Source organism: Xiphophorus hellerii, chromosome 23, assembly GCF_003331165.1.
Source record: "Xiphophorus hellerii strain 12219 chromosome 23, Xiphophorus_hellerii-4.1, whole genome shotgun sequence".
NCBI classification, from domain to species: Eukaryota; Metazoa; Chordata; class Actinopteri; order Cyprinodontiformes; family Poeciliidae; genus Xiphophorus; species Xiphophorus hellerii.
Window position 1 is genome coordinate 24,041,425 of NC_045694.1, and position 26,847 is coordinate 24,068,271.

Sequence of the window (26,847 nt, forward strand, 5' to 3'; positions counted from 1 at the left end):
ATGTCAACATCTGGAATATTAATCTTGTATGAGAACTCCATAGTTGTCTTAAAAAAAATAAACATTGGTATTCTGGTAACTAATAGAAAAAAATTTGGTAATCCCAATTTACCTAAAACTTGAAAGGTTTAGTCTGATTCAATGTCGGTCAGTGAGGGAAAAAAAAAAAAAAAATTATACACAATTTTTTTTTTTAAAGTGTATTTTAATATCTGATTTTTAAGTGCAAGTGTGGAGTTTTACAGTTTTTTTTTTTTTTTAGCTCTGCATGAGTCACAGGTTTTTGATGTGCCAGATTATTTGTAGTAGAAAGATACAGACGACTGTGTGAACATAAAATAGGTAAAGTGTTTTCCCTGACAGAAAAGCACAGTTCGATGGCGGCAACATTCTGGAGAGCGCTGACAGATCATAAACTACTTTTTATTGTTCGGATGTGAGCAGACGTGGTGTCCTGATGAAAAAAAAAAAAAGAAGGGAAAAACCTTGTGGGACAAGCAGTAAAAAACATGAACTGTGGAGTAAATTTTTTATAAGAAAAAGAAATCAGACTGAATAGTAAAAAAAAAAAAATGGATGCTGTGGGGGAGCAGATATCATTCAAGATACTTTTTTTTCCGTCATTTTTTTTTAGAATGAGTAGCTCCAGCTGCTGTGACTTTATTGTTCTGATGTGCATTTAAAAAAAAAAAAAAAAACAGAAACGAGAATCGGCGTCACCAGAAACAGGATGAAGTCAACAGCGTAGCAAACAAGCCGCCGTTTATTCGTCTTTTACATATTTTAAAAATAGAACCCAGCCAGCCGATGCTCGACTGAAGACCTGCACCGTTATTTGAGGGAAAATAAAAATAAAAAAATCCCCACATTCTCTTGTTCAACACGAAGCAGCTGCACTTGGTGCTCGGCGCTTCCTCCTCCAGCTGAGTGATTATGACAGGCTGATTGGTGTTTTGTGTTCTTGGGGATGAGAAGATCAATGTGGGGCTGATAGCGAGGGCTGGGCCGGGAGCGCGGAGAAAGGATAACAGAGAATGGGGATGAGGCCTTGTCACTTCAGAGTAGGAAACGGGGATCAGCAGATCTTCGGGGCGGGGCGGCTATCCGGGTAACGGCGGATGATAGAAAACTATTAAGAGTGCTTAATGTTGGGAAGATTCTTGTAGATTGCGCTAAAAACACAAAGATGGATTTTTTTTTTTAAAAATGTAAAAAAAAAAAAATCAAAAAGGCTGCTAAGACCTACGAAGACTTTTGATTTATCCGAACAGTAAAGAAGATGGCTTGAGGGATTAACATTCTGTGACTGTCTGCAAACGGCGGGATAATCTCTGGAGTCCTGCCGTGCACTGTGGGACGCGCACAACTGCTGCGGGGGCTGAAGCCCGCCGCCAGGGTTGTCACCACGTGTTTGTGAGCGCGTGACACTCCGTCTAGGTGTGGCAGGTGGAATGAGAGAGGCTGATTCCAGCCCAGCCTATCCCCACTCCTCCACCGTGCACTTCTCCAAACAGCTTGATGAATATGCCCCACGGGTAGCGTGACGCAGACACTGCACTGTCATTTTTTTTTTTTTTCTTGGCAGGATAGCCATAGCTTGTTTATCACCCCACCCACAAGGTTTCACCCATGACTTTAAGGAAGACGTGCGATTCAGCAGCAACGCTGCGTTTTGGGGGGGTTTTGTCCTCGTGTGTGCAGCGAGGAGAAGTCAGCGGAGAGCTCCTTACAGCGTTCTAATCCATATTGATTTGCGCTTCATGCTGTCTCACCGAGTGGAGCGCAGCACCGCGGGGCACGGCGCAGCATGGCGAGGCATGCCACGGCGTTGCCTCGCCTGTCTCTGCCGGCCAGCGTTTTGTTTATGTGTGAACCAGACTACCTGGCAGATACAGATAGTCTCATAGCAAGGTGTGACATTTCGGTGAGGGACGCAGGCAGGTTTCTATATGCAGCGTGTGGCACACACACAAACACACTCCCATGATACACCTTTGGAGGCACTCATGTTATTCTCTCGTCGTCATTGTTGATGGCCGTTTTCACATTCAGGGAAGCTCGGGGCCTTGTGTGGTAAGGGGAGTGGGGGCTACAGGGAAACTTGGCTAATTAGCTCTAGCTGGGCAATTATTGTCTCCCATTGCAAGCAGGGTTACATTTGTAGAAAAAAAAAAAAACTGTGGATAAATCCCATCATCCCCCCCGCCCCCCACCAGGGCTCTGAGAAAAAACATCCCCAGGAACCTTTTCACATTTTGCCACAATTAATTTTATCGGGATTGTAATAGATAGACAATCAGCAGGTAATGCAGTGCGCCGTTGTGAAGTTGATGAATGCAAATCGTGAAAAGTGCAACGTGCGTCTGCATTCTGTCCCCCTCAGTCAACATTCTTGAGAACCACATTTTGCCGCATTTAGAGCTTCAAATGTTTGTCTCCTCCAGCTCTGCACGTCTAGACAGTGAAATCTTTGCCTATGACGCTTTGCAAACCGGCTCAAGCTCAGCAGGATTGGAGGAAAAGGGTTTGCAAACATTTCTTTTTTTAGGTTTCTGAAATGGATTTAATTGGACTTTGACTGGGTCACTTTTTTATGGTTTTGATGTAAGCCGCCGTTTGATTTCACTGGATGTGTTTAGAATATTTTCACAGTGTGCTCAGAACAGAATTTAGACCAAACGGTTCGATGACGGCTTTCTTCTTGCCACTTTTCCATCATAACTAAACTTTAGCGTTCCTGTCTGTCAGTTGTCATGTCAACGGATTCTCTGCAGGTTCGGTGGACTGTAGCTACGGGTTTCTTGGCTATGGACTTTTTTCAATTATGAACTGACAAGCTTTTGTGTCATAATTTTCCAATCCTACCCTAACTGATACATCCACCACTTTATCCCTGACATGTCTGTTGTGTCTCTTGGTCTTCAGGAGACTGTTTGTTCATGAACGTTTCCCCCCCCAAAAAATCTTCTGTTTGATTCACAGAACATCCGTGTTTATGCTGAGATTAAATGACATTTCTTTTTTTTTTAAAAGCACACATCCTTTTAATTTCACTTCACAGCTATGTGCTGCTTTCTGTTCGTCTGTCACAAAATGTTCAGCTAAGAAAATCGTAAAGTTTGTGGTTGTAATGTGACAAAACGTCCTTGATAATGAAAAGGAAACCCACAAACAAGTTACTGGGAGTTGTCTTCATTATAGACAGAACTACTCGATGCAGGATTATTCAGTCTAAAACTGTCAACTTGTTGTTTCTTTGCAGTCACACACACACACAAGCCTAATCGCTCTGCTCTGCCAGGATCCCAGGCAAAGCGGCAGACCTCGATTAAAAAAAACACCGTTCAACAGAACAAAGAGGCGACTCTGATGTCGATATTTCTGTTAAAACCATTTCTTCTCCACTCAATACTCGCTTTAATAGGTTGGCTTTGTTTTGCACCGAGTCAAACGGGAGGAAAGAGATGAGATGAATAAATCCATATTAGAGTCTCTAACCTCCGATTGTGCAAATACTCTTTGTTTTGCCACTTAACACTCGGTGCTGTGCTAATCATCAGGCACACGTCTAACTTATTGCTTCCTTCGCCCGAGCCGAACACGGAGACAGACTGGCTTCTCAGCTGGTCCTAAATCTCCCTGTCAGAACATTCTTTATGACTAAGCTGAGAATCAGTTGTACAGGCAGCCGAGCGAAAGCCCTGGATACAGAAGAAAGGGATGATTTCAATCCATAAGCTGGTTTGGTTCTGCCTCTTTCAAGATGTCTTGATTTTATTTGCTAACAGGCATGTTCACTCGTACTGTATTCCTTTCAATGTTTGTTAAGCTAAAAGCCTAGTCCGCTCCATGCAGACGTGGATCAGCTCTTCTTGTCTGAAATCAATAGTGCATCTCGGTCACCTTTACATGCGATCGATGGGTCACCACCGCCAACCAGCACACAGCCTTTGTAGCCCCTATGAAAGTCATAACTATCTATTTTAGGGGTAGAAGTTACCCAGTCACTCAAATCAATAGAACTGTACATACAGTATATATGTATATAATACACAAGTTCCACATTGGGCCATGAGGTTATTCTCATGGTCATTTAACTTCTATTTATACACAGTGCCCTTCAAAATTATTGGCGTCCCTGGTAAGATATTTTTAAAAGACTTCAAATACATAGTTACTATGAGCCCAAGATGTCACTATGGGATGGCTTCTCAAAAAGTAGGTTTACTCATTACTGCGCTCCTCCTATATGGACAAGAAGATAGATAGCTGTTCAAATCGAGCCTTGTTTATCACAGATGTTTTAAGCTTTTTATTATTGCTTCAACTCTACATATGCCACAGTTTATCTTTTATATTTTTCCCCTAAAGCCATATTCTGACATCCGGAAATTGACAAACATCTGCCTTTTACTTGAACGTCTTGTTTGGCTAAGAGAAAAGACTCTCTTTGATGTGTCATTTTTGTCCCTGTAAAAACAGAAAGTCAGGGAATAGTAATTCAAAAGGCTACAATACAAGTTAAGTAAAGACGAAATGACACCGATGCTGCATTTACTGCACGGTGGTGTGTGGTGTCTTCCATCAGCCTCCTCTCTGTGCTGGTGTGGTGATGTTGCAGGAAAAAGACTCTACATGCTACAGACTTTAGTTGAGCAGCAAAGGTTTATCACAGTACGGCAGCCTAAGTCAGCAAGACCGAATCGCAAGGAAATCTTGACCCAATCATAGTGAAATCCCCCTTCTTTGACATTTCATTTTAGTGCCAGTTAAAAATTTAAAAAACAATTCTGTTTATGTAGAATTTATTTATTTTGCGTTGATACATTTTTTTATTTTTTTTTAAATCTTTGCAAGGACTGCTCTAAGTTGCTTTTTATGTTAACATCATTTTATATTTTTACAATTCATAGCATTTTATTTTTTATTTTATCTACAACTACTACTCAGTGGTAGTTGTTATTGTGTCTTGTCTCTATGCTGTAACTGCGAAGTAATTTTCCTGCTGGGATGAATAAAGTACTTCTATTCTATTCTATTCTATAAATGTTATGCAGGTAAAGAACTTTTTTTTTTCCTTCAGTTTGAGATTGTGCTTCTGCTATGAAATCCAAAATTCCTTCAAAGCTTTGACAGGCTGTCAATAAGTGCTAAAGGCGCTGCAGGTTTCTTTACACTAAAACACACGGCCTGTTTTTCTGTGTAAAGAAAACACGCGGGACGTTGAAGAAAAAAAAAAAAGTAAACAGAGCGCAATCCCATTAGTGGAAACAATAAGAGAAATCCACCTAAAATGAAGCCGTCAACCAGGAAAGACACCAAAGCTGCTTTAAAAAGACGAATTGTGTCCATTTCAGCAACATTGTGTGGGATTGTCACACTGCTCTAAAGTGCTGCTGTTGGTTGAAAACAAAATGCTATAGGATGAAAAGTGGCCGTACAAATCCTCTCCAAATCTGTCATTTTTCTCACTCTGGCTCTGCTCGGTGCCCACAGACTGTAATACATGAAGCACTTGAGCAGCAGCTCTGAAATCCGCTGGCATGATGGTAAATAAACACCAAACAGAATAAGCAACAACAAGATCTTTTAACATCTCAAGCTAAAGTGTCACAGTAATAACATCGGTCAGGAGGGGTGAAATGAGATCCTTCGACATGAGATCTAGCAATAATAACGCAACATGATATTTCTTGTTTAAATGAAGTCTGTTTCACAAGTCGGTATCCAGTTGCTCTCAGCCTGAATTTGTCTTTTGAAGTCAACTTTATGATTAGCATTATGAGCGTAGCGCATTGTATCAGTAGTGGCTGTCAAAAGTGTCACCGCCACGGTTAAAATGCCAGGCTTACCTAAATTGAAAACCTTTTCCTCTGTTAATGTGACACATGTTCCTTACATTAGAACTGAAAAGTGACAAATGTATTGTTGCAAAAAAGAGTAAAGAATAGACAAGGTGCAATGCCCTGACTGAAAGTGTGGACACCCTTAAACTGATGTATACGAAGCGTCTTGTCATAAAATTTCAGTGTTGAGTCTTCTCAAGTTCACACTTGTAGTTGCGTTGATCCTGATTAACCGGAATTGGAGACTTGCTGTTCTAAAAGGAGGCTCCTGACTTTTCTGCCTTTCCTTCATTTAGCAATTGCACAGTTTGCAGAGAGACTACAAAGGATCAAAAAAAAAATCTCATTGTGCAAAGTTGTTAGGAGAATACAGGAAAAAAACATGCACAGCACTACTTACCTGGTATGGCACAGTGACTGGACTGACTTGTAATCGGGCTGAATGTATAAAGCACTTATCTGGACATATTGATAATTAAAAGTGACTCACACTACAGCCACGTTCACCTAAGCCAGTTCCCAACGACTGGAGAAAATCTACCACAACAATGACTTTCCAAGAACCGTACGTTTCTCCTAAATTGAAGAAAAGACGAGACAGAAAGAACTAAACTAAAGGAGGCTGCCAAGATGACAGCTGTAAGAGTAAAGACGAATTCCCAACAAGTGGCTGCGCTCGACGTGATGACAATTTCTCCATGTTTCTGGACCACGAAATAGAGTTGCAAACCGGAATCCCTTTCTTCTAAAGAACAACGACAAATATTATGAAGATGAAACCAGTGTTGCGTTTTTGGGCCACAATTCCAAAAGATACATTTAAAACAAAACCACGCTGAGTGTCACAGGAAGAGATCCAACATTGTGGTGACAGTTTGAGACTCTTGTCTTACCTTTGCTGTGTCGACAGAGTTGACTTGTAAAACCTTATTGTCAGGATAAGTACCGTATTTTATTTTTTTTTAAAAAGAAAGAAAGAAACGGTGACAGATGAGATGCAAATACTTTGTAAGCTCTGTGAAAACAACCACTAGCTGCTGACAACCTAAAGTTAGACTTGTGTCATCACTAAAAAGCCAACTGAACAGCATTTGATCATCTGCTGTTCAAAATCTAAAACAATTTAATTAAATGTCATCTAGATAGTTCAATGCTGAACAGAAACCCTTTTGGGTGGAGACTTCCGAAACCTTTCTTCTACTTCTGAAAGCACACAAACGACCATTTCAATTTCAATTAAGGGCCGCAAACAAGAAGTATAAAAAAACGACTCTAACCGTAGCTGAATTAATCCACACTGATGTGATGTCCCTTAAGTTTATTTCAGAAAAGTAGGGATTCTTGTCTTGCTCTTACAAACCCAATATTGTGTAGGATATCATCTCGTTTCATGAGCCGGTTTTCACATTACGCTCCTACTTGTCAAGTTTGCTCATGTTGACATATTTCTGTGTTGAGCACAAGTAGCCATCAAGTTTTTTTATTTATTTATTCATTTATCTTTTTTTTAAGTCAACACTGCAGCGATGTACTGAATTGCAATTATTCAGCCGGATGAGTTTTAGTATGCATCGGCCACCTCTGGGCTTAATTATTGCTACCCAGCCCTCTGAACCTTTCAAAAAGAGGAATTGACTAATTGCCGATTGGTAGACCGCTGTTGCCTGTTTATTTCAATCCGTAGACAGGAAGAGATATGACACTGCAAATAATGAGCTTTAAAAGCCAGGAAAGCGAAAGAGCTCCGGCAGCAGGATTTATTTTCCGTTTGATGCAGTTTTTAGTCTGTACCGTCTTTTGTGTCTCGTAATCTTTCCATCTTGGTTTGACTTGTTTTTGTTTTTTGTTGGGGGTTTTTTTTATACCGAATCTGTTTTCGTCTTTCTTCGTATTCATAAGCCTTTGAGCATTTGAAATTTTCCACTGAATGCGAGCCACCTGAAGTGCTGGGATCACTTCGACAGCAGCACTTCTCTGTCTGTTGCCACAGGACGGTTAAACCCCCACCCTCCTCTTACCTCTTCTCTCAAACTCCGCTTTTTTTCTTCTTTCTTACCATATTCTATTCTGTTTTTTCCTCAAAAATAGCTCACTCCCCATTGGTCTTCAACTGTTCGCTCTCGCGGTGTGCACAGTTGCATGACTTCTTGTGAGCTGTGAGGAGGCAGAAAAGCTATATCTGGCTCTATCAGAGTGAAAATGTCAGGAAGTGTACGAAAGGAAGATCTGTCTGTCATTGCTCAGTGGATTCATCTGATCTCTCAGCCTTTTTGCCTTGCCAATATCCAAGTACTGTTGTTTCTATATTTTTTTTTCTTTTGGTTTGTGCATTCATCTTACTTCTTCAGTCTTTGGTTTTGCTTGTTTGGCTGCTTGTGTCTAAATTTAAGAAGAAGAGAGTGTCTATGTGCAAATTACAGACAAGTGTTTCACATAGATCTCATTCTGCCTCTCTCCTTCAGTTCTCTTTCAGCGCTTTTTCAGATCTAAGCATATTCGCCGAATCCTTTCTTGCCATCTGACTAGAAGTCATCATGAAAGCGTGTCTTGGCCTTCTTAGGCCAAATATAGAACGGAGCTTTTTCCATTTGCTTCCTTTTCTTTTCCCCCCCAGACTCAGGGTTCCAGCACATTTTTTTTTAACTAATTATCCTTCAGGGTCACATTTTAAAACATCCCAGACAACTTAAAGTTATCATATAAGACAATTCAATAGTGGTGAGGTTTAAAATATGGTGCAAACAAAACATATCCGTGACAGACTTACAATCGGATGGATTCATGGGTGGTTTGGCGAAGAATTGGTTTACCGATTGGAAGGACGGACGGACGGACAATTGGACTCGTGGATGAATGAATACATGTACAAATGTACCATGAATGAATATGAATCAACACAAATATAAACTGTGCTCTGCGAAAAACATGAAAACGCTTGGATTCTTTTATTTCTCAGCTATTTCAGAAGTAGACGATGTGACAGGAAATACCTTCTTGTGTTTCTTTACACTGTTTTGCCTTTTAGGCTTTTCCAGAAACATCAATACTTCATTGAAACCCTGTGGTTTGTGTTTGTGTACTCTAATTTTTAAAAAAAAGAAGAAGTTTGAATTAAGCATGTTTGTGAGCCACCCTGATGTAATCACAGCTGGAATCCTCTAGTACACGCAACGGTTTCCATAATCTGTGTGCACATTATCACTGTCATGCATACATTTTTGCTTAGATGCGCACAGAATCACACACACACACACACACACACACACATCAGTTAGCAATTAGCCCTAAGTATACTTGACACTGTATGTTAAGGACCTATCCAAAGACTGCTGGTGTGGGATGAGAGGTATGAAAAGTGAGAGATTACTCACCCTTTCCAATACGCCCACGCGCACACACACATATCACATGCTCACCTCCTTCCCTCAAATCTCGCCTTGTCCCTGCCTTGTGATTCAAAACAAAAATCCCTCTCTGCCTTCTTAGGCCCACACGTTCTCGCTGTGACACAGTGAGGTGCACATTATGGGTCTAAGTAGCTCTGTAGCAATGTCACATAGCCAAGTCCCTGCCTAATCAGGCCACTTACACACACGGAAACCCACACGCACACACTTTGCGGAGGCCATGTGTTGGGACGGTGATAGAGGGTTGGCAGTTGGCAGACAGACAGCAGACGCTGTTCTTCGACATCAAACGTCTCAGAGCAGAATCTCACTTTCATGCCTACTCACTCCCCCTGTGTCGCACACACACACACACAATACCGCGCAGACTCGCAAACACACCAACACGCGTTTTCTTCTGATCTTGCTGCCAAAACTCAAAGAGTTGAGAGGACTGATGCACACGCATGAGCACGCACGCACGCACACCCCGACGCGCAGCCAAACATTCTAAAGTCTTGAATTATATTTCGTCAGTCGCTTTTGAAACCGCTTCATGAGATGCAAGTACAAGTTATATGTCTGGCTGAAAAAAAATGAATACTAATATGCCATGTCGCCACTGAATCGTCATAATCTGATGGTATCAGGGGCGAAAAAGTGACTGAAAGAAGTCCAAACAAATGCACAAGCATGAAGTGACTGTATTCTCCTGCACTTGTGGCTTTATTTACATTTTAGGAACAAATATGTATGGAAAAGGCTCCCATGCCTGGCACAGAGGCCTTATTGACCTTGTAACATACGGAAAAGTGAAATTAAATACAAATTTTACAATGGAAAACTTCTTTCGACAACCTTTTTGAAAAAAACTTGCTGAATTCAAAACGTTTGCGATTTAGATACAGTCTTAGAAATTCACAAACATAAATAAGTCTGATTTTCAGTTACCTTAATATAGCATACATATAGGGGAAGCTCTGATCTCCATATTTTAAGTAAATTCGGGTCTTCAGTTTTTGTAACCGCATCATCAGTTTTAGCTTCTTCAGATTTTTTCTTAAGAATTACAATGTTATAACAGCAATACAATACTTATATAGCCCTATTCTCATCAAAATGGTACTGCTAATCTGGCTGTTAGTGCCAGATTAGCAGTTAGTGTAGTTAACAAAAATAGCTTTAGTAAAACCCCAGCTTTTGCGTCTTCTCTACTGAATTTCTGAGTTTGTCAAAGGCCGCAAGCATTTCCAAATCCAACGTGTTCCATAATAAGCAAAGATTTGAAGTTATATTACAATAAAAATCCTGTGAAAATTCAACCAGTCATCCCATTTTATTCATAATTATCATTACAACCTTACTCTTTGCTATTACAGAACATTTTTTCCAGGCAATAAGGAAAAGTTCTGGCAAACTCTGTTATTAAAAGTTTGTATTTTAATAAACCATTATATTGTTTCCTAAACTTAATCCAAGTGGTTTTGTGTTGAAACAAAAATTATAGTAAACTGATTACTGAAGGCACACAGTTTCCAGAAAGCTAATGTAAACTGGAAGAAAAACAGCAAAAACAAAAAAACGTTATCCATCATCTATTGTTGAAAATTTCCCAGAAGGTTTTCTGGTCAGAGAAAAAGACTTTTTGTTTTCTTAGCTTATATTAAAAACGCTATGTTGAGCCCAAAACTCTAAAAACACAATCACCTCTGAAATCTGTACATTTAACCAGAGCTACCAGAGCAAAATGTTCTCATCAAAATGGTGAACTGTCTGTACTTGTTTGGCACTTTACACTGCGATCAGTCATTCACACATTCGTACACACACACCCTCACACTGACGGTGGTAAGCACCATTGTAGCCACAGTTGCTTTGAAGCAGAGTGCGGCTGCCATTCAGTCTGTACCATCACCACCAGGAGGCAAAGCCCTCGAAATATCTTGACAAAGGACACAACGGTAGAGTGACTGAGACCGAAAAAGCGAACCGGAAATTCACCAGACACAAGACGAACCTCTACCCCGTGAGCCACTGCTGTCCGAAATCCAAGTAAAACAAAATTTTGATGCCAAAGACCAAGAGATTGCTTCAAAAAATGAACAGGAGAACAGAAATTAGAGTGGAGATACGCGTCTTGATTGAACTTTTGCTTAGCTCCACTTAATAATGTAATAGTCTGTCTCACTCCTGATGGATGGACGGCTACAGACAGTGATATAGCGGTCTAAACAGCGAAGATGGAGAGATGCGGCACAGACATGACTGATAAGATGAAAAATGATTCATCGACTCATCTTGGCCCAGCGAGAGCCGCAAATAGAGCCAAGGGTGGCGGGCGAAGGAGAAGAAGCTGGCTCGCTTTGTCAATGGGAAGTTTGGAGGAGGATTTGAGAAGCAAGTCGGCGTCGGAGAACGTGAAGGAACCTGTGGACATTTCATTTTCTGTTTTATTTACATCGTCTGCTTCATTCCATGTGAGCAAGCTTTTGTCACCTGTGCTCACAGACTCTCTCGCACGCCTCGACAAAATGTGTGCTCGAAACCAACTCCTGATTCTCTCTGAGCACACAAGTTGCCTTAACCTTGACGGGAGCCTGTATAAACATGCAGCGCGGATTCGGAACGCCGCTGCACTCTGCTCCTGTGACGCGCGTGCGTCTTGGCGTCAAGGAGGCGGCCTCTGCTTATCCCGCGCTGCTTATGCACCCATGCTAAGGCGCGTGGATCCGTAAGCAGCCTCTCCTCCAGAGAAAGTTGGTCGGGCTCTCTGCCCTTCAAAGTCATTTGGAATTCATCTGCAAGCCTGACCCTGACAGCTGTTTGTTTTTCCTCTCCAGAGAGAGGAAGTGGTATGGATGGATGGCAAGAGGGGTGTGGTTAATGAATGAGAAAGTGACAGATATTGAGGAGGACAGAAGAAGAATGGGAGTGAGGCTGGGGTGAAAACTGAAAGGGAAGGGAAAGGCAGCCGAGGACTGTTTCTGCCGGGTGCCCCTCTGCGCGGTCCCAGCACTGTTTTTGGTTTGTCGAGCGTTTGAAACGCACAGAACAATAAAAGGGATGCTCCGAAAGGCTTCCATTAGTATCCCTCACAGACTACTAGTTTAGAAAGTGTTGAATCTCTTCATCGGAGTGAATACAAAGCAGGGCAAGGCAGTCAAGATAAAAGGACAGAGGGGTCTCCGAGCAATCCCTCCGGGTAAATATGGATTTTTCATAAAAAGAAAGCCATTGTGTTGCATTAGTGTGTCTTTTGGGATGTGCATGGAAAAATAAAATAAAATAAAATAAAGCCTCTTCAGCTGACTGTGATAAAGTGGAAACCAAGTGGGATGTAGAAATTTGTGCTTTTGTCTGAGCTGGGTGTAGGTGGATGAGTACACAGGCGGAGAACAGGAAGGAGGGAGGAAGGGATGTAAGGAGAACGATGTCTTGGAAGCTGTTAGAGGTGGAGAGTAAAGAGGACTGAGCCATAGGTGAAAGGAGGAAGAGGAAGAGGAGACTCTCGATTTGATACATAGGCAGAGAGGACCGGTGTCAAGGGAGACATGCTCTCCTATTTTTATACTTCTCCTTCTGGGAGCCCCTATTCGCTCGATCTATCCATCATAATGACGGAAACCCCCAAACTCACTTGTTTCTCCTTTCTTCCTTCCCCCTCTGCCTCTTTCACGCCTCTCTGCGTCCCTCCATTTTTTCCCCCCTTCTGTTTCTCCGCTCTATCGAGAAATTTCAAGGCCTTCGCTCAAACTCTGTGCATTGAGGGCTTTCCGAGAGAAAGTGCTTATTGACTAGCAATAACTACTTTGAGTATGCAAAGCATCCACCTGATAATGAGTTCCCACTCAGACTATAGTGCTTTCCTTTTGAGGCCAAATGATCTTCTCACAATTTTTCTGCGGTCTTTCATATGCTGTCACAAGGAATTCATTTGCCCATTGCTTGTGTGTATTGATCTGTGTGTCTCAGCCAGTGTAATCTCTCCCATCTGCCCAGTAAGGAGCCAGCTCACATAATTTTCACTCATGCTATCCAATAGGTTTGTGCAATATCAATTTTTTTAATGCCATTTTAATTCCTACAAAATATTAGAATGCAGCGTATTACCGTTTTTATATTTATTGTGATGTTGTAGCACTACACCATATAATTTAGATTGTTTGTAGTAGTTAGGATTTTTGAAATGGTGCTGTGTTACATTATTATAGATTAGGTGTTTATTTTGTATAAATCCATGTGGTCGCCTGAAGCTTAAGCTAGCAGCTCGTGCAAGAGGAGCCGACACAAAAGTCGAATTGTATTGTACGGTGTTAAAAGAGCCCCAAACTAGCTATTTAAAACTATTGTCATGTTTTTATTAGGTGTTTTTTTTTTTTAAAAAGTAAGTGAATGTTGAAGGTGATGCTCCACCAGTGACTTTCCTATAATTAATTACATTACATTAGTTATTCTGTGTCCAACTAAAAAAATAGCTGGCTAATAAGAAAGTGTGTTCAAGCATTGGTCATTATGGCTGTGTGAGTGTTTACACTGTACACACACTGCCACCATTCTCCTAAGCCCAAGGACAGGGTAATCAAAACTCCACGAAAATATTAGCATCAAATATTAGCATGTTTTGGCTTATCCATTCAAAGCTAAACGTTCGGGGGTTTTGAATGATGCAGTCTTTGCGATGCTATTTTTGGACTGCCGCCCAGTGTAATTTGACGTAGTTTTCGTCCATTCACACAGATTGAAAAAATGCTTTAATTGAGTTCCCATTTTGAAAATTTAGCTGCATGTGTTTTAAGACATAAAGTCCGCATGAGGGCTTTGTGTTTGCACTGCGCTCCTGTGCTTATCGATCTTTTTCTTTCTCTCTGGTGTGCTTTGTTGGAGTTTCACAAAAGTCCTCACAGAAGGACCATCATCTTAATCATCATCTTTGGACAGGAAGCAGAAAATGACAAACACATGAAGAGGCTGTAATTTGGGCATGATAAAGCTCTCACCATCTCCCTTTGTGTGGTTTGTTTTGTTTACTCAGGTTTTTATTCACCTCCCCACACATGCTGTGTTTGCCACGCCAAGAGGATGTGGGTCTTAATGTCGACCTGCTTTGTCTTCCTGTTTGCCTTCTCCCAATCCTTCAAATGTCCCCCGATCGTTTTCATCATCCACATTTGCGCAGCCTACGCCCGCTTGCTTTAGAAAATACATTATCTCATCAGTGTATCGATACCCCAAGTGCACAGTCATATTGTGTCATGTCACATCAAACTTTAATCTATTTTGTCAGGATTTCATTTGATAGAACAGCGTAAAGTGGTGTATGATGGAAGGAAACTGAAACTTGGTTTTCAAAATGTTTTACAAAATGAAATGTTCCATTTATACACAGCTACCTTATTGGACATCAGTAAATCTTTTCATTTTCTAAAACACTCTGAAGGATTTTGGCACCACCTTAAGCTGCAATTACTGTTGCAAATAATTGAAGTAGAACTTTTCCAGCTTTGCATGTCACAAGATTTCTTGCCCGTTCATCTTTGCAAAACAATTTCAACCTTAGTGAAATTGGCAGAGGGGTTTCTGTGAATCCCAATTTATTTATTTTTTTTATCTTGCCACGGATTTATTTTTATTTTTATTGGATTTTGACTCATTTTAACACACGAAATCTTTAGAGAATTTGTCCCACTGGAAAGTAGACCCTGTGCTACTGTCTCATATCTTTTACAGCCTCCAACAGCATCGCCCACAGCATGACGTTGCCACCACAATGGCTTACCATAAGACCGTCGCAGTCAGGCTGATGTGTGGTCTTAGCTTTCCACCACAAAACGTTTTGGTCCTGTCAAGATGTTTGCTGTGCCTGTTGCACGGACTGCAAGAAAGTCCTTCTAGCGGTTCTCTTTGAACCATATCAATCTTCCAATAAAGCCTCATTCTTCTACCCAAACTCTTGATCTTTGCACGTTATCCTGAGTTATCATCTGCTTCCCTAAATAATGCTTTCGTTTTGATGTTTTTGGATGATCTATTTGATAGTGCTCAATGAGCAAATTTGTAATGTTCTCTTAATAACATAAATATACTTTAAACTGTTTCACAACTTAATCCCAAACCTGTCTGTCGTGTTCCTTCATCTTTAAAATGGTGGACAGACCGGTGAACATATTTCAGGTTCATGTTTTCCCCCCCAAAAAATGTGAGTATTAATTTGTGAAGACAGATGATGAATAGGCAGAGGGATGCATCCACACATGTGATCACACATTCACTAATACTTTGTCCATGTCGATAATACTTATGTGGATGTTAAAAATTAAACATAAATATTTTCATTTTTCGTCTTTTTTTTCAATCTGTAATAATCATAATAATAATAATAATAATATCTGGACCCACTCCCTCAGTATATTTCAGAACGACTATTGTGTTTTGCATCAGAATGAAGTGCCATCCAGAGTCCATGATGAAAATATTCTACCAACATCGAAGCCAGAAGCATGTCTTTTATCAGCGGCTTTTCCGAGCAGCAAATTAAAGCCAGTGTTTTGTGATAATATTTACAGCTGCAAAATGAAAAAGTTGTGTCACACATGACAGTGTGACTGTCAGATTGCATTAAGGCGCTTTGTGTTGGGAGCCTGTCAGCAGCTGACTCTGGTTTTGGCACCTCCACTGGCTTGCCAATCACAGTGGAAGTGGGGAATAAAAGGCGTGGTTAATAAACCCTGATAGTAATTTTTGTCTGACATGTTTAATTCAGTAAAATGTTTAAAGAAAGGACAAGAAAAATGACTGTTATTGTTTGGATTAGATATAGACAACTTTCTAAGAGATTTCTGTAATTTTATTGAAAGTACAACCACAGAGAAAATAAAATTCACTTAGCCATGTTTACAAAAAAAAAAAATTAAGACTTTCCAGATGTCACGTTTTGTGGTTGAGCACACAAATCTTTTCATTGGCATGTCAACGCCACGACGACCTCCATTTTTTTAGTAGTTAACAGTGCGGGACGGATGCTCTTGGCTCGTGTCCGGGCACAGTAGCGAAGGAAGCTGGGAAGGCTCTCATCAAAGAGACGGTGTTTGATGTCGAACTGTGCGCACCTGGGTTAAGCACAGATTAACCCGTCACCGCTCTCTTTCACAAGCTACAACCAAAAAGAGGAATAATGCAGAGGGCGACAAATCGCAACGTTACCTGTGGCAGAAGTTGAGGAAACCTGTGGAGATCACCACAGAAGAAGAGAAGCAGCTATAAACAATTCATCTGTATTAAACCACATTATAAAATGACTCTGGCATGACTGCATTTTATTAGGATTTTATGTGATTGATGATATTTGTCCTCTCAGTGACTGTGATCTGGCTAATTAAAGGTGAAACCAGTTTTAAAAATGTGGCACATATATGAAATCAACCTGTTGTTGGACATTTGATACAAACTTCATAAGCGACACAGGGAAAATATGAAAAAAACAGCAAAGTTCAGAAAATACCAGAAATAACTTTAGAGTCTTGCATGTAAAACACAATATGTGTCAAAAAATGAACATAGTGCGCCACTTAATTTTTACCCCCCACACACAATGAAATAAATATGGAGGAGGCAGCATCTGTGGCTGAATTCAGGCCAACCCTAGAAAAAATCCTTTTAGATGGGAGAATAGGGTGTAAATTTACCTTCCATCCAGATCAAATAATGTTCAAGTGTTAGAATGACCTAGTCAAAGTCCAGACTTAAGTCCAATAGAGAGTTTGTGGCAAGACTTAAAAGCTGATGCAGACATTCTACATCTGATCTGGCTGTGCTTGAGCTGTTTTTCCAAGAATAATGGGGAAAAAATTCAGTCCGCAAAGTATTGAATGAACAGAAAGAAATTATGTTTGGTCTCTTCATATGAAAAACCTGTTTATTAGTAAACTTGCAAAACCATTTATGTTTTTCCTTCCACTTCAGAATCACAATTTGTTTTTGTTTTGGTTTCGGGTTTTTTTCACTTGAAATGTCATCAAACACTGAAAGTGGGGAAAAAGCTGGAGGGACATGAATACTTTTGATGGACACTTTATACAAATTAAAAAATTTGCAGGCCTTGGCAATGATGAAACTGGTAGCTAAATTTTTTATATTTAATTTCTCTCAAAAAAAAACCCAACAATGTCGTAAGGAAACATTTTGGTTCTATTTACGGAAAAGCAGCCCTGTTTTAAAACCGTGGGGGCATTTGTGTGTAATCTCCTCGCTAACCTCTGCTCTAGGCAAACTTTCCCGTGGAGAAGGAGCCTGTGGCGGCGGGGTGGCTCGCCACACTTCTTGCACTGGGTGATAACCTTTTCTCACTTCCCCTTTTATTCCAGCAAATCCCTTCTTTTGGCATCTCATGAAACACAGCCCGTCCATGTGTGTCTGCGAGTGAAACAGTCAAATGAGCTCGGAGATAAAAGCCATTTCATGTAGTTGTGCTTGGACGTGAGTCAGTGTGTCTGTGGTTGCGGGGTTTAAATTTGAGGGTGTGGCTGAGACAAAAGGGGGAAAAGCACCCCCGCCGCCCCACTGCCACCCGCTCGCTTCCCCCACTCAGCCACCCCCAAAATCCAGTGACAATCCTCTCTTTTGCTTTTTAAATCAGGTTTCTACAAACACCCTCCACTGCTCCGATCGCCCATGCGTCCCCTCAGCACAGCAGATTTCAGTGATTTTCAGTGGTGTACAGAATTGCTATTATTCCCACTATCAGTTGCTTGGAACATTCAGCTGCTGTGTGCCAGTACGATATGCACCTCTAACAGGGTTTTTAACATAACCATTCCCCTGTTTGTAGGATCGCGATAGCATTGTTTTTGCAGTTCGGAAACCAATGATTTCCTCTCCATGCTGTTGTCACATCAGCTATCATATAACGCATGAGCGTCCAGCTTTTGTTTTCCATTGTAGTTAAATTCAACAGTGTGGAAAGCAACCAGAGTCCCTTTTGCAAAGGAAAACATCTGCTAAATGGTCACATCTCACTCTCAGAACCAAAGCTGAACTAGGCTTTACCTGGTGTTTTGCTTCTGCAATAAGTGTGGGCGTGTGCGTGCGTGTGTTTGGTGGTGCAAAAAACCCTGGATAACCTCCTCGGTGCTTCCCAATGTCCTGTCTCTGAAGAGCAATGACCATTAAGCAGCTGTTCACTTCTAAAGCCACAGAAAAAAAAGAAAGAAAGAAATGGTGAGAGCTGCTAGAATGCAAATGAGCCCCCGGTATGTGCCAAAACTCCTCCAGAGGGACAGACCGTTAGGTCAGACACACACTGCGGCTCGTGCAGCGCCGCTACATGCACATGCACCGGCACATGCATCTACGTCCCAACGAAAATGCACTTATCCAGATAGGAGAGAGTCCCTATTATGTAGTGCAACTATTCTCTAGAGTATCTGATCATGTGGCTGTAACTACATTTCTCTTGGAACTGAAGAGAGGAGCCTTTAAAGGCCAAGAACATCTGATTAAGTAAAACACCATGTGCTGTTTTTTTTGTTTTTTTTTTCTGTTCTTTTCAAACTGTTGTCTCTCATTGTGGCGTTAAAGTTTCTTTTATCTATTCAACTATTTCTGGTGTGTACCTTTTCGCAGTTCGGAAACCAATGATTTCCTCTCCGTGCTGTTGTCACATCAGCTATCATATAATGCATGAGCGTCCAGCTTCTGTTTTCCGTTGTAGGTAAATTCAACAGTGTGTTGAGGTGTGAACTTGGCTGGCGCAGGATTCTGATACAATGAGTAAAATTACTTGTGTTGTAATGGAAGAGGCGCTGATTTTTGTCCAGTTTCTGATCTCCAGTTTTATTAATACTGAAATATTATTTTCGTATTTCTTCTAGAAGGTTTCCTGATATCTGCTAAGACATCACTCATTGATGTGATGAGCAGAAGCAAGAGGGCAGCTACTGCAAAAATAGTGCCTTGTTAATATTATTAAACAAAGACAAACAGGTTTTTGGCTTGACTTTTTAAACTGACGGGAAAAAGATTGTGGGCAATCAAGGTAGAATTTTGCCAATTTTAAATAAAGACATCAAATTATTACAATTATTGTTTCTTATCTCATATGGACATAGTGAGAGAACACAGCAGAGTGTCAGCAATACCTGATGAATGTGTCAGGTGAAGATCAAGGCAAAAGGTGAAAGGCGTCAACAAATTGAAATAATTATGTGTTACATTATGCAGCACTTATAATTATAATGTATCCTTTCTGAAAAATATCCAAGGTCTTTTTGGCTCATCCAGTTAATGGAAAATTAAAAAATAAAAATAAAAAAACACAGTAAAAACATTTGATGTAAGATATTAACTGCATTAGTGACTCTGTGGAGAACAGATATACTAACTGTCATAGCCTCTTAAATAAAGATATTATTAAAAAAGTGATATGTGGTGTTTCTCTAGTTTTCAGAACAGTAAACCATAAACTTTATCCTATTTTTTCTCCCTCCCCAACAAGAAGAAAAGTTCAGATCATCTGACAACAGCGTATGGTTAGGGGAGAGAGAGCCACTCGATGCAACTTTGTGCTCCTTACAGCCAGAGATAACCCCCTGCAAATTTGCTGGCATCCCATTAAAAGGAATTTAAACCACAGGACTGGAATGACACTGAATTTTAGTGGTTTTGAAACCATGACTACTTGGAAAAACATGGTAAACATCTCATGCTGTGAAACCATAGAAAAAAAGAAAATGCCCTTAAGATATCTAAAGTGTTTTCAAGGAGCATTTTTCCCTTTGCTTTGATTTTCAAGGATGGTTTCAGCACTTTCTCCTCCATGCACATATACAAACATATATATGTGGTGGAGGAAGTAGCTGGTGTGTATATATATATATAAAGAAACCACTGACCCATGTCCTAGTTCCATTTAAAATTCTTTACTCTATGGATGTAAGAAACATCTTTATTTTTCTTTCTTTTTCATTCATGCTAGGTATTTTTATTATGTGTATTGCTACATGTGCACACACTCTTTGTGCTCCCTGCCTAATAAGAGCTTAACCTTATTAATCACATTAGTGTGCAGAGGGTGGCGCTGGCAACACTCTCATGCTACCACAGTCGCACACACTCGAACACGCAACACACAGGGAGAGGCATGTCAATCTGTCATTAGTTAATAGCTCATTAGCACAAGGTGATTAATTACTCTGGCAGGGTTGTGGGGATGACAAGGAATAAGGGGTGGAGGGGGGGTTCAAGGTGTCCACGAAGACTTTACCCTGAAGAAAACAGGAAGAGTCTGGATGGGAAGGATTGGTGTAAAAATGGTAACCTCCTCTCACTTCCCCGTAGGAAGGTTTCACCACTATCGATTTCCTGGGGAATATGCTAGAAAGCCTCGTCCAATGCGTGAGCGTGCATGCGCAGCGGGCGCAACCCGCCTTCTCCTGGAGGTGTTTTGCTGGCCTGTGTTTTTTCCCCTCCCCGCGCCTCATGGGGATCAGCTGTAAAGGTTAACTAGTCTTTTCTTAAGCTTTCAGCCTCATGACAAATGACCATGTTCAAGCCATGGGGCACCTTACAGCACACCTCCCTCTCTCACCTGCGATCCCTCTGTGTTTCTCTTCAGGAGGCAGGTAGAAGAGAGAGAGAGAGAGGAAAAAAAAAGAAAAAACAACAGAAAGTAGATGGATGGGCGGCGGAGGGGTTGGGGTGAGTGCGATATAGGATAAGAGTGAGGGAGGCGGCACAGAGCTGTGGAAGGAAGTTGCGAGCTGAAGACGAGACGGCAAAAGAATTGGCGGGATCTTGGAAATAACCGGCTTGGATTGCATACACTGACAGCTACTTTGAGTTTTCAAATCCATATTTTCCCCGGAGCATACAAGAAGAAGAGAGGAATGTAAATCTGCATAAATTGCCTACACAGAGATTTGACTTGATGTCGGGCCATTACGTGATGCTTGCTCATCTTACCTGTGACCTTTCCATAAGCTCCCTTTCATTGTTCCTTTAACACATTCTTCAGCTTCCCTTGACATGTTTTCCGCTCAGCCCCATGTCCTCCACGCTCAATTACTGCAGCATGGATGGACTCTGGTGAATCGCGCAGAGTGTGAGGTTCAATGTTGCCCTTATATACACCCAATATATATGCTTATATAGATGTGCCAGATATAATGACGCTGAATGGCATTGATAAATAACCAGTACCTTTGCATTACCATGTACTGTACGTGTTCGTACACGCGTATATGTGTGCGTGAGCGTGCGCATGATGGAGTATTACAGGGTGTTGTCAAGAAAGCAATTTGTTCCTGTCTCGGATGGGTCTTTTATCATGACGAATCGACGCCAACCTCATCTAGAAATCCACCGTCGACACACCGCCCGATTCTACCTGGGCCGCGCCCGCAACATTTATTATGCCAAAGTCACAGTCCCAGACCACCCTCCCCTTTTTTCTGCCCCTTTCCTGCTGTAAAAAAAAAAAAAAAATCCAATCTGTGCAGCTTTGGGTGCCGCGTGGAGAAAGCCGGCCCCTGTTGCGCGCCGCTCCCGATTGCCGTATGCAAAACGCCCGGACGTGGGTGCGAGCGGCCCCGGGCAAACGAGCGCACCGGGGGTGGCTCTGGCGTGTTGCGCGGGAGTAATTGTGTGACACGCTGAGGATGATGGATTGTGTCTGGGTGTCACACGAAGAAACTGAAAATGAGGCTGTCAGTGGCCCTTTAGAAAAGTGGCTCAGGCGTTGTCCTTTCGCTTTCTTTTCATTTTGACAGAAACAGAAACGTAAAGCATTTCTAGGGAACATTACTGTCTACTAAGCCGTGATAGTAATATTAATGTGATTTTTTTTCAGTGTTTTTTAAAAAAGCTTTCTTACTTTTTTAAATCAGGCTGTTCTCTCCAGAATCATCTGTTCTCGTGTTACATTGGAAGATTTTGGTGGGTAACTTTCGCCATTTTCCATATGAATAATCATCTTTTCCTTAGAAATAATTCTCTAATGCAAATGTAATTGTTTAAGAGATAAAAAAAAAACAATGTTTGCTTCAAATGCAGTGGTATTTTTTTGAGATAAAAGGTTTTTATTACAGCAGGAGTTGGCTTTGATCTTGCTACCAGCCAGACTAGCTGTAACCTCACGGCTCCCCGACCAACTTATCCAGATTTATGCAGTCAAGGTAAATCCAAATCCAACTTATTTATAAAGCATGTTAAGAAAAACAAAACAAAAAAAAAAAACAGAAATTTGCCCAAAACGCTGTAGAAAAACAAGACAAGTCAAGACATAAAAGTTAAGACATAAAAAAAGATCACATTTTAAAAAACACATAAAATCAAACAAAGAGAATGAAAAGACCTTATCAACTCACACTGGGTCAAACGCTATTGATGAAATATATTTTTAAAAGAGATTGAAAAACAGGCGCCTGTCTAATATTCCAACCAATTCCAAAACTTAAGAGCCATAAGAGAAAAAGCGGGATCTCCTCTCAATTTCCGCCTAATTTTTGGGGACAACTAAACTCAGCCGGTCAACTGATCCGCAAGATACTGACTGTTTATCCAATTACATGCTGCCTTTCCACGTATAGCTCTGTTTTGAAACATTTTGCCAGAAAATATAAAACTACATTATATTGAGCTCCTTTTTTATTTTTCTAAACAAACCACGATCTCTGTGGAAACACACAAAGCGTAGAGTAGACGCTGTCCACAAACTGGAGTTAAATGTTAGAAAATCGGCACATGTATAACTGCAAAGTCCTTGGATTTCAAAACTTTTGCATGAATTTTCAACATAGTTTGAGAGGCGGGTTAAGCCTTGGACAGTTTGCCGGTCCATTAGAGACAACCTCATGTACTCGGACTTAATGATTACAAGTACTACTGCATGGACGGAATGCATTGCACCAAACAACAAAGCCTGTAAAAGGTGTTGCATCAGACTATGTGTGTAGGAAAGTTATTTATAAAAGCACATTTAAAAGGTAAATATGTTGTCTTTTTGTTCCGAATGTATGTATAGAGATAAAATACAAACTGAACAAAAAATGATTAAATGGCTGAATAAAAAAATCTTCAGCTGCTTTTTAAGGAATCAGCACTATGGCCACAGCTTACATGCTGCTGTTCAGCACCAAACTCCATGAGTCTGAGGAGCAATTAGCAGTGTTTGGTTAGCTGACCTAAAGGTCTGAGTTGATGTGTTTGGGCTTTAAGAGGTCCGAGATGTAAATCAAACCATGCACAGACCTCAACGTTAACATCATTATTCTGAAGTGAACTCCGGACGCTACTGGTCACCGGTGTGTGTGTGTGTGTGTGTGTGAAGGATTTTATTTGTGTAAATGTGATAAGAGATGTTAATATTTTTTGCTTAAATCGCATTAATGTGTTCGGGTGCTTGTGTGCGTTTTTGTTGAGAGAAGAAGACTGACAGAAAGAAAGTAAAAGATTTAGTTTCTTTTCCTATTGGTAACTTCATTATACTTTAACCAGCATCATCCACTTTTTAATGTGGAATAACAATAAACATTTCTCCTACTGAGACGCTTCAGCTCCATGTAGAGCAGGATTACCTCTAAATATACACATGATGAATGATCCCCCATTATCTGAGCACCTAAGTAAATTGAACACACAGAATGTTGATGAATGTCTTCATTTATACGGCACATGAAAACATTAATATAGAATGACGAGCTGGACGACCTCAGCCTTTTTGGTTATTTGTATGTGACAAGACGTGTGCCCTCTGCTGGGCGTTGGGAGGACCTTCACTCACCTGGTAACCCCTCCTGCAGACGGCATGGTGCATCCAGTGAGGACTTTTATCTCGCAAGCTTTGTTTGCGACACGCAAAGATTCTCAAGACATAAAATAAAATAGAAAGAGAGAGAGAGAGGGAAATTGTGTTTTATTTCCTCGTTTTGCATAAGTGATGTACACAGAGCTAGAGAGTGTTTGCCGTGTTCTTTCAGGTTGTGTGGCTATGTACTGCGCGGATGTGAGAGCATGTCCATGTGAGAGCTGACATATTACTGGCTTCATCGCCGCAGTGTCCTCTGCCCCTCCTAACTCTCTCCCTGCCTCCTGCTTTTGCATCCTTGCTTCGCCGCCTCGCCTTTCCTCCCTTCAACCTTCACCTTGCCTCTTTCCTCCCTCCATGTTGCCTTTCCCCTCATCCCAACCCCATCATCATCCCCTTTCTACCTGCTTCTCTTCTCTTCTCCTTCTTTTTATTGTTGTTGTTTTCTTTTTTTCCTTCTGCCTCTGCTTTGTCACATTTCCACGGTCCTGTCACTGTTTCACTCTCTGGCACTTGCGAGCTCTGTCGTGCGTTCCCGCCCTCGTTGCCACCTCCTCCTCTTCCTTCCTTCGCCTTCTCTCGCTGTCTCACCTCTCCTACCCCCATTTCTCCTCTCTTCCCTGCTTCATTCGCTGGCTCCCGCCGTCATCCCTTCCTCTCCATCTCGGCGGTGTGACGCTGCTGGGAGGGAGAAGGGAAAAGAAAGAGAGAGAGGGAAGAGAGAGCGAGAGCGGGTGTGTATGTGTGTGTTGAGTCTGCTCTCAGTCTCAGCTGTGGGCAGATGGAGGATGGAGCCGCATCTCTCCTCGTCTTGTGCTCTGCCTGCCACCGGCTGAAAGGCGCTCTCGGCGTTTTCTCCTCCGGCTGTTCCCTTGCGCCTGAGCTGACCCCGATTTGTGACAGATCAAGCGACAAAAAGGAGTTGGGGCTGGAGAGAGAAAGGTGACGGGAAAACCTGCAGTCTCCTGGAAAAGGATCAGTGGGCATTGCGCTCATCTCCACCACCCCTTTTTTTTCTCTTTTCTTTTCTTCTTTCATCTTCTCTCTACCCTTGCGTGTTTTGGTTGCGAGGCGTGCATCTCTGCAGTGCAACAGCTTACACGTGTGCGGCAGGAGAGCGGGGGTCTCTCCTCTGGCACTCGGCTGGCGGATTGCGACCGAGTGAAAAACAGACAGGAGGGGAGAAGGAGAAGAAGGGCGAAGACGAACAAGAGCAAGGGAGAGACAAAGAGCACTCTGTAGCACGGGAGAAAGCAAGGCAAAAAAGATTGAGAATCACGAAAAGAGGACTCTCACGGGGGAAGAAAGGAGTGGAGTTTTGTGGAGGAGAGGAGATAAGGGCAGAGGGTTCATGACAATGAGCGACAAGTACGGAGCGATGCATCACGCGAGCAACGCGGGGAGAACCAAAACCCTCTCACATGAGACAGGTGAGTCCCTTCAGACTATTCTTTGTCGCCCCCAGCGATCAGATCCCGATGCCTCCCACATCCTGTCCATGCAGCCGACTAAAGACCAACAACTTCACTAAAGCCAATCCCTTCTTCTGCGGTGGGCTGACACTTTCTTTTCCCCCTTCAACTTATAAATGTTTCATTTGAGTGCCTAGCTGTAATGTAGGTTACATTCGCATATGGTGGCTCGTGTAGGGGTGTGTATGTGAAGGAGAGAGAATGTGCATAGGGTGTGTGTGTGTGGGTGTGCGTGTGTGTGTGTGTGTGTAGGTTGGGGATCAAACGGCATACATCTGAATCGAACGCAGCTTTGATGTGCCCTTGAAGTTATGATTGGAATCTGTGAATGCCAGCGCAAGCTGTTCACACCGAGTCTCTTTTTTGTTTTTTGCTTGCCCTGCTCATTGATTTCAAATCGGCCACAGGGGCACGAGTGTGTTGCAATTGCGTCTCCAGTGGCCACGTTCCGATTGACGGGTTGTGATGACTCGACGGGCGGGCTTGATGGGGGAAATGGATGGGACCCGCACGTCTCCTCCGCTCCGCGTCGATACGTCATTTGATCACGTTTGCGCGCGCTTCAATATTTACGAGGTAATTTCTGCGTATTTGACTTTCTGATTCGGGGCTGATTATTTGATTAAGTTTCCAGATTAGAAGTCGATTTCATTTAAAATTCAATGGGATCCGATGCGCTGGTGACTCCGTGTGCGAGGGCGCCGCTTTATCTGGGAACAGCAGGGCTCATATTTAGCGTGATTGTGTTGTTTTACAGAGCAGCCTGACCTCCGAGGAAAAAAGGTTATGTGTGTCTGCAACATATCTCTCTCTGCGTGTGTGTACGTGTGTTGTTTGATTGCCTTGTGGGTGTGAAGGGGGATTGCTAGCACTCGACAAGCTAATCAAACAGTTCCCACAGACAATCACAATGTGGCACACACCCCTCTCTCAGCTTTTGACACATCTGCCTGCAGTCTTAACAAACATCATGAATTTACAAAGCCACACAAGCAAAGGGTGTGTTTTTTTCCCCTCGCCTTAAAAACAGAAAGAGACATTGTTTCAGGAAAGAAAAAGGCGGCAAATTGACAGGCTCACATGCATACAAAGGCAACCGACCAACTCACAAACACATTTACACACCCGCACACACACGTCTGTTACAGGGATCTGGGCCCAGCGGTGGATAAATGCGCCTTTTCTGATTGCCGCCACAGACAAGGACGTGATTGGCATGGTAGACCGGGGAATTAGCTATGGTTTCCATGGCTACTAATTAGGAGGGTACTGACTGGTGGGCTTATGATGACAGATGACAGATCTGCAGTTTGCTTCCTGCCTTACAGATTGGGTGGTCCCACCGG

At 41.9% G+C, this 26,847-nt stretch overlaps 1 protein-coding gene across 6 annotated transcripts in view; it reads left to right on the top strand.

Moving 5' to 3' along the window:
• The window catches only part of tenm2a (teneurin transmembrane protein 2a), a 291,969-nt gene that overhangs the window by 115,646 nt on the left and 149,476 nt on the right, over nt 1–26,847 (top strand). The window contains exon 1 of one of the 6 annotated variants that reach the window (XM_032554632.1): nt 24,360–25,459. The exons of 4 other annotated variants lie outside the window; for them this stretch is intronic. In XM_032554632.1, coding sequence (XP_032410523.1) covers nt 25,381–25,459 — 79 coding nt within the window. In that variant the 5' untranslated portion in view covers nt 24,360–25,380. Of the gene's footprint in view, nt 1–24,359; nt 25,460–26,847 lie in introns of those variants that run through there. One more of the 6 variants, XM_032554633.1, reaches the window with a different exon arrangement.